At 43.4% G+C, this 10,494-nt stretch overlaps 1 protein-coding gene across 1 annotated transcript in view; it reads left to right on the top strand.

Moving 5' to 3' along the window:
- The first annotated feature begins 382 nt into the window (after positions 1-382).
- Positions 383-10,494, top strand: part of LOC112249509 (solute carrier family 23 member 2-like) — a 30,374-nt gene continuing 20,262 nt past the window's right edge. The window contains 4 exon segments of the mRNA XM_042320676.1: positions 383-487; positions 2,329-2,531; positions 6,763-6,861; positions 7,576-7,692. Of these exon segments, the coding sequence (XP_042176610.1) occupies positions 439-487; positions 2,329-2,531; positions 6,763-6,861; positions 7,576-7,692 (468 nt within the window). The 5' untranslated portion in view covers positions 383-438.

Here is a 10,494-nt window from a genome sequence, read left to right as displayed (position 1 = left end):
ATCAGAACGAATTGAGCCGGGAGAAACAGAGCTGTGGTAGTCTCTGTCACACATAACACTGTAGCCTTTGGGACAGACCATACACACACACACCACTGTAGTCTACTATGGGACAGACTGCCACTGTAGGACAGCCTGTTAGGGCACCAACTCATGTGTTTTATTATTACGTACATGTCACGAAAAGGTGTGTGTGTGATAGGCCTATGGCTTTGTAACAAGCTTGTGTGTGTGTGTGTATAGAGAGAGGGCTCAATTAATCAATCTCACTAATTACCTGACTGATGAACAGTTAATGAATGTTGGCTGTCATTTTTAACTACTATCTCACCCTCTCCCCTTACCCCTCAACTGTCCACCTCTCTCCTCTGTCTCTCAGCCTCTTTCTCCCCCTCCCCTCTCTATCGCTTTCCCCCCTCTTTCAGCCCTCCCACACAGATGCACCCCGCCGCCCAGCTCGACAGGAGCGATGGGATGTGTCAACTAGGTACTTTACTTGCCAACATTAAACACTAACTGGGGGAAGGAAGGGGTGAGCGGCTTAGGGAGGGGGGGGGGGCATGATGTCAACTAGGTACTTCACACATTGACCAATCCAAAACCTGAAGATGGATGAGAAGGCAAGGTGGAGAAGAGGGGCGCAGTCAACACTGCTGGCAGACACAAGAGAGAAGGGGGAGGTAGAAGAATGGAGGATGGGAGAAGAGGGTTGGTGCAGAGGAGGTAGAATAAGGGTAAGGAAAGGCTAAGGACAGAAGGAAGCTCAGGGCTAGTTTCCCGGAACTAGATTAAAGCTACTCCTGGACTAAAAAGCTTTCTCTGGAGACTGGAGAGGAGGCTTAGTCTGTCATTTTTAAAGCCGAGGGATGGGGTGAGGGTGTTGATGGAAAGGTATTAGTCTGACAAGAAGGCCTTGTGTCTCATGGGGGCGAGACAGTGGGTGGGGGCGAGACAGTGGGTGGGGGCGAGACAGTGGGTGGGGGCGAGACAGTGGGTGGGGGCGAGACAGTGGGTGGGGGCGAGACAGTGGGTGGGGGCGAGACAGTGGTTGGGGGCGAGACAGTGGGTGGGGGCGAGACAGTGGGTGGGGGCGAGACAGTGAAAGATGACATGAGGAGTGAGTGGAGTTGACATGATGCAAGAAATAACACCACCTCCTGACTAACAAACTTAACTCCCTGCTTCTATCCTGCTCTCCTTCTCTCTCCTCACGCTTTCTTCTCCTCCTTCCCATCTCTGACCTTTTATCCCTCTACCTTCTTTCTCTCCTCCTTTGTCTATCCCTCACTCTCCTCCTCATTTTCCCTGTCTACTCTGCTTTACTTTTGACCCTATCTGCCCCTCCCCAATGCCCTGTCTTTACCCTTCTCAATGCCCTGTCTTTACCCTTCTCAATGTCCTGTCTTTACCCTTCTCAATGCCCTGTCTTTACCCTTCTCAATGCCCTGTCTTTACCCATCTCAATGCCCTGTCTTTACCCATCTCAATGCCCTGTCCTTACCCTTCTCAATGCCCTGTCCTTCTCAATGCCCTGTCTTTACCCTTCTCAATGCCCTGTCTTTACCCTTCTCAATGCCCTGTCTTTACCCTTCTCAATGCCCTGTCTTTACCCTTCTCAATGCCCTGTCTTTACCCTTCTCAATGCCCTGTCTTTACCCTTCTCAATGCCCTGTCTTTACCCTTCTCAATGCCCTGTCTTTATCCTTCCCAATGCCCTGTCTTTATCCTTTATCCTTGGTCTCCTCCCTCGTCCCCTACCCCCTTCTCTGTTTGTAATCGACAGCATGTACTGTATTAGTACATACATCTGGGTTTGTGTCTCGAATTGCACCATATTCACCTTTTAGTGCAGTACTTTTGACCAGGGCCTATAGAGCTCTGATCAAAAGTATTGCACTATAGAGGGAATAGGGTGCCATTTTGAACTCATTCTGGGTCTTCCAGGCCCATACCAGTATCAGGTCTTTCCACAGTCCTGGATCCCCTCTGACATTTTGATGATCCAGTCTAGGGTAAAGAGAAGGTGACTGTGCAGATACTGTTGCCTCAGGTCAAGTCTTGGGCTCTGGAACCAGGACCAGACCACTGTCTCTCTGTAAACTCAGCTTTAGGTCCAACCCTGCTTCCTAGCCCCAGCCACAGCCTCAGTGACCCCCGTGGAGCTTTTGATTCAGTGGGCAAAGGGCCCAGGTTCTAAAATACTCTACATAGTACAGTGCCTTCTGTACTACTCTAGTCTAGATGGCCTCATGGCCACACTCAGGAAAGTCATAGTAAATAATCAATCTCTCCCTCCCCTCTTTCTCACCCTCTTTCTCTCTCTCTCAGTAGATGACACAGTCCTGGAACATGTAAGGGAGCTGAAGGGGCAATCTGCAGTGTTTCTACCGGAGAGAGCGACGGGGAGAGTGAGGGAAGAGGAGGAGCGAGGAATGGGCATGGGGAAGAATATCACCTCTAAGTCGATGGAGGGAGAAGGAGCGAAGTATGAGGAGGAGAACAAACAGAGAGCAGACTTCTACCCCATTCCGGTACAGTATACTTGTGTGCGCGAGTGCGTGTGTATGTATTTCTGTCTGTATGCATGCATCTGTGTGCGTGTCTGCTTGCACAGGGGGATTTAGGCAGTTAAGGGTCATCAAGCTGACACACTGACAGAGGATTGATTTGTAATGACAGGGTTAGGCCACCATACATACAGACCTGTCATTAGGATCACTTAACACTCTTCAAGGTCACACACATGTTGTGATAGTTTTTTTTGTTCTGGCCATTCCCTCTTGGTTGCAGCACAGTCCCCTCATGGGCATCACACAAGTCAGCTAGAACGAGGGTTTCCCGAGCCACAAACAGATGGACGGACGCATGTGATACTGAGAAACTCGAACACAAAGCCTGTCCTGTTTTTGATTCCATCAGAGATTTACAACCATAGTGCCTTAACGTATTCACATTTTCTTGTGTTACAGCCTGAATTAAAAATGGATTTCAAAATTTTAAAAAACAATTCTCACCCATCTATCCCATGAAGAGAATGTGTTTTTATAAATGTAAATTTGCTAATTTATTAAATATTCACACACTTGAGTCAATATATGTTGGAATCACCTTTGGCAGCAATTATAGTTGTAAGTCTCGAAGAGGTTTGCACACCTGGATTGTACAATACAGTGCATTCTGAAGGTATTCAGACTCCTTGACTTTTTCCACATTTTGTTACGTTACAGCCTTATTCTCAAATTGATGAAATCATTTTCTTCTTCTAATCAATCTACACAAAAGACCCTATAACGACAAAGCAAAAACAGGTTTTTAGAAATGTTTGCAAATGTATGCAAATAAAAAAAACTTTACTCAGTGCCTTGTTGAAGCACCTTTGGCAATGTGTGCTTAGTGTCGTTGTCTTGTTGGAAGGTACACCTTTACCCAAATCTGAGGTCCTGAGTGCTCTGGAGCAGGTTTTCATCAACGATCTCTCTGTACTTCGCTCTGTTCATCTTTCAATCGATCCTGACTAGTTTCCAAGTCCCTGCCGCTGAAAAAATCCCCACAGTATGATGCTGCCACCACCATGCTTTACCGTAGGGATGGTGCCAGGTTTCCTCCAGACGTGACGTGACGCTTGGCATTCAGGCCAAAGAGTTCAATCTTGGTTTCATCAGACCAGAGAATCTTGTTTCTCATGGTCTGAGAGTCCTTTAGGTGCCTACAAGTGACCTGTCATGTGCCTTTTACTTGATGACTGGCTTTTGTCTGGCCACTCTACCGTAAGGTTCTGATTGGTGGAGTGCTGCAGAGATGGTTGTCCTTCTGGAAGGTTCTCCCATCTCCACAGAGGAACTCTGGAGCTCTGACAGTGCCCTTCTCACCCGATTGCTCAGTTTGGTCGGGCAGCCAGCTCTAGGAAGAGTCTTGGTGGTTTTAATCTTTTTCCATTTAAGAAGGATGCAAGTCACATTGTTCTTGGGGACCTTCAATGCTGCAGACATTCTTTGGTACCCTTCCCCAGATCTGTGCCTCGACACAATCCTATCTTGGAGCTCTACGGACAATTCCTTCGATCTCATGGCTTGGTTTTTGCTTGGACGTGCTCTGTCAACTGTGGGACCAAATCATGCCCAATAAATGTAATTTACTACAGGTGGACTCCAAGTTGTTTCCATTCATCATCCTTGAGATGTTTCTACAAGATGCACCTGAGATCAATTTTGAGTCTCACAGAAAGGGTCTGAATACTTATGTAAATAAGGTATTTCTGTAAATTTTTTGCATATTTATATAAATAATAAATGTTTTCGCTTTGTCGATATGGGTATTGTGTGTAGATTGAGGATTTTGTTTTATTTATCAATTTTAAAATAAGGCTGTAACGTAACAAATTGTGGAAAAAGTCAAGGGGTCTGAATACTTTCCCAATGCACTGTATTTGCACATTATTCTTTTTAAAATGATTCAAGCTCTGTCAAGTTTGTTGTTGTTCAATACTAGACTGACATTTTCAAGTCTTGCCATAGATTTAAGTCAAAACTGTAACTATGCAACTCCGGAACATTCAATGTCATCTTGGTAAGCAACTCCAGTGTATATTTGGCCTTGTATTTTAGGCTATTGTCCTGCTGAAAGGTGCATTTGTCTCAGTGCCTATTGGAAAGCAGACTGAACAAGGTTTTCCTCTGGGATTTTGCCTGTGCTTAGGTCTACTCCGTATCTTTTTATCCTAAAAGAACTCCCTAGTGCATGCCAATGACAAGCATACCTATAACATGATGCAGCCACCACCATGCTTGAAAATATGATGAGTGGTACTCAGTGATGTTGTGTTGGATTTGGGGTTGAATCTGTGTTTGAAATTCACTGCTCGACTGAGGGACTTTACAGATAATTGTATGTGTGGGGTACAGAAATGAGGTAGTCATTCAAAAACCATGTTAAACACTAACACTATGCACACAGAGTCCATGCAACTTTTTATGTGACTTATTAAGCAACATTTTCACCCCTGAACTTATTTTGGCTTGCCATAACAAAGGGGTTGAATGTTTATTAACTCAAGACATTTCAGCTTTTAATTTTTAATTCGTTTGTTAACATTTCTAAAAACACAATTCCACTTTGACATAATGATGGGGTATTGTGTGTCGGTCAGTGACACAAAATCTCAATTGAATCCATTTTAAATTCAGGCTGTAACACAACAAAATGTGGGAAAAGTCAAAGGGTGTGAATACTGTCTGAATGCATTATAAGTATCCAATTCACATGCTCCTCTCTGCTGTTACTGAATGGCTGAATGGGACAGAGGTGGATAAAGGGACACAGTGGCTATTCTCAATGACCTGTACAGCAATAGTCCCACCTCCAGGTGGACTCCCATCATTATGTCATTCTTTTTGGAACAGCAGCATGGCCAGGTGGACTTCATCTTAATCCTGGAGCTCACCTCTCAGGTCCTCTCCCTCCATAGCTCTCCCTGCATGCCTTCCCCATCCGAGGTTACTAGTTTTGTGATGTTCTGGGACATTAGTTAATGTCCATTAATACAAATGACAGACAGACAGAAAAACCAAACAAAAACAGACCGTGTAATGTATAATCTTTCATTTAGGATCCATTGTCTAGAACCTAATATTCAGTTTATTCTAAGGTCTCTCATCTGTTGTCTGTTCTGCCAGAAGTGATCTTTACAAGCTAGTGAAAAATGGGCAGTAGGATCAAATGTAATGTGTCCCCAGGCAAGGTTCTCTATCTCTCTCTCACACACACACACAAACACACACACAGTTTAATGCCGATGACATTTGAGTCAGAACGAAAGTCATTTGTTATTTTTCATGCCTGACAGACGAGATGCAAAGACGCATCCTCAAAGTGTGTGTGTGTGTGTGTGTGTGTTCGTGACCTTCATCTATAATTTGCTAACCAAGTGACAGACAGAGAACACAACCATCAAACAGGATACAACACACACCCTGGATCCCTAGAGCATATGTGTGTCTGACAGTGTGAAGAATAGACCAGTGCATGTACTAGTGAAGGAACTAATTTACTTATGGCCCTCTTTTTCCCCTGGTTCCTTTTTATTAAGCTGAGCTGCAAAGGCCCCCAAAGCAACACAGAGGCTGTCCTTGTGTGTTAGGTCCAATAGTTTTGTTAACCTTACCCAAGCAAGCATCCTTGCTTTGCTTTCCTTGAAATGAAATGTACTCTGTCTTGCAGATACACACACACACACACACACACACACACACACACACACACACACTTGTGCGTACGCAAGTGTGTTAGTTGTGTTACTTTTAACCCTTCCTGGTTAAATAAAGGTTAAATTTAAAAAAGAAAATGTTGTGTGTGTGTGTGTGTGTGTGTGTGTGTGTGTGTGTGTGTGTGTGTGTGTGTGTGTGAACTGTTTGCAAAACACTTAAGGGGGCGTTTTTGCTCTGCCAAAACAAACGGCATCACTGCAAATGCACAGTGTATGAGCATAACACTTAATTCAAAAGTTTGGAATGCAACAAACCCACCATAGCACTTTCTATTATATGTATTGTAAACATGCATTATACATTCTGCATGATACGATCTCTACCACTCCTCCTTCATTGACATGTTGTAGACCTGCTGTTGAAGGGCCTGAAATACATGTTGTTGGGAGTAAGACTGTGATAATTACATTGTCAGTTCTTGGTAATTACATTGTTTGTGTATGTACTGTCCTGTAGATGGATAGAGTATTGCCATGTATCTGTCTGTGCTGTACTGTAGGTGGTGGTTAACGGAGTGGGACAGGCCGCTGGAGAGCAGGACACTGAAGACACTGAGCTGATGGCCGTCTACACTGAAGAGAACCAGGGAGGAGAGAAAGTACAAGGCGCACGCACACTTCAAACTCCTAACTCTCCCTTCTCATCTCACTAATCGCCCTACATCCTCTGTTTATCCTTACCTTCCTCCCCCTCTCTCCCCTAGCTTGCTCTTTTGATCATCCCCTCCTCTCCCTGTCACTGTGACTCTGCACTTTTCCCCTCGCGTGAGAACAAGACATGAAAGAGACTGAGAGAGAGGTCACAGAGGCAGGAAGAAGTTCTCATCGCTGTCTGTTTTGAATCTCTTTCTTATTCTCTCTCCCTCTATGTTTCTAAATCCCTCCCTCCCTAGTCTTTCTTCATTACCAAACTCTCTTGCTGAATCTTTTAGTTTCTCTTCTTTCATTCTGAATTCCCCGCTCCCCACTCCTCCCCCTCTGTCTCTGTCTGGACATGTGGCTGTGACCTCATCAGCCTGTGACTATGGGCCCTGGTCGAAAGTAGTGAACTGAATAGGCCATTTGGGCCTATAATTCATCCTACCACATGTGACTCATGTCAGTAACTAATGCTTTAATGACAGTCCCTAGAGTGGTTGGGTTCAGGTTTTTACCTCCCTCGGGCACACACACTTACAAAGAGATTGCTACCTGTAACACTAAACTACACTTAGACAAACACTTAGTCTTAACCCTTTACTCCAGAGACCATATAGCCTGTGGTGTTTTTGAGGTTGTACATCTATAGTTCTCACCATTTTGTTTGTGTATAGAGTTCCATGTCGGAGACTTTGGACAGTGCAGACAGTATGGACGCCAGGAGAATGGACATGATCTATACCATTGAAGACACTCCTCCCTGGTACCTGTGTATATTCCTGGGATTACAGGTGAGACGCATGCAAGCACACACACACACACAAACACATCCCCCTTGGTACCTCTGGGTTACCTTTTTAAAGGGGTATTGTGAGATTCTGGCAATGAAGCCGTTTTTGAATGTCAGATGAACTTGTTGATACCATTTGTATGTCTCGGTGTACAGTATGAAGGAAGTTAGAGGTAGTTTCGCGAGCCAATGCGAGCTAGTATTAGGGCAATGACAGGAAGTCTATATAGCGTACCTGTAGACTTCCAGTCATTGCGCTAATTAGCATTGGCTCGCAAAGCTATCTCTAACTACCTCCAACTAGTCAGTTAAGAAAACATTCTTATTTACAATGACGGCCTACCTCGGCCAAACCCTCCCCTAACCCGGCCTATGCTGGGCCAAATGTGCACCTCCTTATGGGACTCCCGATCACTGCCGGTTGTGATACAGCCTGGGATCGAATCCGGGTCTTTAGTGAAGCCTCTAGCACTGCTACTACACGCAGAGACATAAACATGGTATCCACAAGTTTATTTGACTCTGGGTCTGTAGAAAAACGTCTTACAGATGTCTGATCTTAACTTGATCAGTCTTTTGTTGCAGAGAATTTTCCTGAAGGTTCAGGAAATTAAAATGAGTCTTGTGATTGGCTAAATTTTAGCAGTTCTCTTTCTCCATTCGGGGGCAGTCGAGTCATTGGGATCAGGGCTCGCTATCTTAAAATAATGTTCTCGCTCGCTCATGCTATAGGCTTAGGTTGTATTACTGCAACACTTAAATGTGCAAGAATGTATCTGAGATGCAGCCATACACATCAACAACCATCATTTTACATAGCTTAATAACACATTGTAGTTATTGGTCTCTACTAGGCTACGATATACAAGTGTCTAAACGAGGAAATTCTTTATTTCTATTGTACAGAATGCTTGTAAAATAGATCAATCGCCCTTAGTCTGTTAAAAATGGACCAAATTGTTTCGATGACAATACCAACCAGAGGGCGAACATATCTTGAAAGACTTTGGCTGCAAGCAGGCCCAAGGCAGAGAGGAAGAGGCAAAGTGAAAAGGCTCACTCTCGGCAAAATAAGCCCAATGCGTTTCTATGGGCTTAATATGCAGATCTAAGCTTGTTGCCTGCCTTTGGGGCGACCCCCATTGGGCAAAGATATGAGCATCTCGTCATTATCTACAGATCTCTGACTAAGGTAATACTGACATCATCTATTTGGAAGCGGTAGAGGTGACCAATAATGCTTGCAATTGAGATCAGCTGTGTGGGAGAATTTAGCGCATATTGATGGTTTAACGAGACCTCAGTTGGCAATAATTTAGTGCCATCGATGGTTGCAATAAGCCCCTTGTTATTTTATTATATTCCTATAGGCTACCCGTTAGCTTATTCATAGTCACATAATGAAAGGTTTGAAAACAGATAATCTACTGTTTGTGTTTCCCTGGCTAAATTGATGATTGACAGATGTATGCCTACAGTACTGTAGAACGATGAACTTTCCTCCAGCGTGGATGCTCGCCCATGTTTTATAGTTAGGCTATGTATAATTTGCAGAGGTGGGTAGAGTACTTAAGTAAAAGTACCGTTAATTTCAGCCTTAAGAAACTACTGAAGTAAGAGTAAAAATAGTATCCGGTCAGAAAACTACTTAAGTACTAGTTACAAATTTTGTTTGGTAATTTTTTACACCTGTTGGTTAAACTGTGAAAGCAAAACAAAAGGATAACAACTTAGTGCAATTTATTTATTATTAAAGCCTGACAGCACCATCTTGCAGATGTCCCCCAGCACAGATATTCTCCAATGAAAACTGACATTAAACAAAGTCCGTAGGCTGTACAGTTTCAATTGTGGTCATTCAATGTTGACTTAATATCTTTCAATGTGCACAATTTCATAAAGCTATATGGTACTCGAGACATTGGAATTATTTTACAATTTCAATACCATTACTGAACATATATTTCACAATATCATTTCAAGTGTATGTGATGGTAAATGCATACTAAAAATATTTACAGCAAGTGTGATGTTTAATTTTTCACTTAGAATGAACAGGTTAGTGTTACAACAGTCAAACAATCAGTACCGAAATGTCACTATCAATCATGTTACTAGTATGCAAATCAGACACATTTCACCATGGATTTAAATTGACGTAAAAAAAAAAAGATAGATTTTAGCTAATCCTAACCCTTTTCCTAACCTTAATCTACTCTAACCTGCTACGTTAATTCTCCTAACCTGCTTCGAAAAGTCAATTTTTGATTAGCTGTATCTCTTCTTTTCTTGGCTGGCCCATTCTCCTCACCCTCGGTTGTGCCGCTACAAGCTGTAAATAAAAAGACACAAAAAAAAAGTGATTTCTAGTCTGGCACAAAAAGCTTACTGAGATGATACACTGACAGTATGACAGAGGTGCTTATAGGCCCTGTCACAAAAACTGAATGACATTTAGACCGAGAGAGAGAGAGAGAGAGAGAGGGCAATGCATGGATGCTGCAGTAGACTGAACCGTTGATCTAGCTAACGTTAGCTAGTTACATGGTTGACACTACAGTTAGCTAGTTTAGACAGCGTATCTAGTTTCAACCTAATGTGATAGCTAGTTAGCTATTGCCACAAACATCTGATTACTCCTCACTCTTTTTGCCAATAACAAAGTGACTAGTTGGGAGACGGAGATCGTATGAGGAGCTTAAAACAGGAGATTCATCTTTTTCTGTCAAATTCTGGGTTAGCCAAAACCAGCTAGTTAGCTACCTAGGCATTTCATTTGCACTTGTCCTCAACTCAATTTCAG

This window comes from Oncorhynchus tshawytscha, linkage group LG04 (genome assembly GCF_018296145.1).
Source record: "Oncorhynchus tshawytscha isolate Ot180627B linkage group LG04, Otsh_v2.0, whole genome shotgun sequence".
Lineage (NCBI taxonomy): Eukaryota > Metazoa > Chordata > Actinopteri > Salmoniformes > Salmonidae > Oncorhynchus > Oncorhynchus tshawytscha.
Note: the sequence above shows the minus strand (reverse complement) of the source record. Positions and strands in the feature narration are given on the sequence as shown.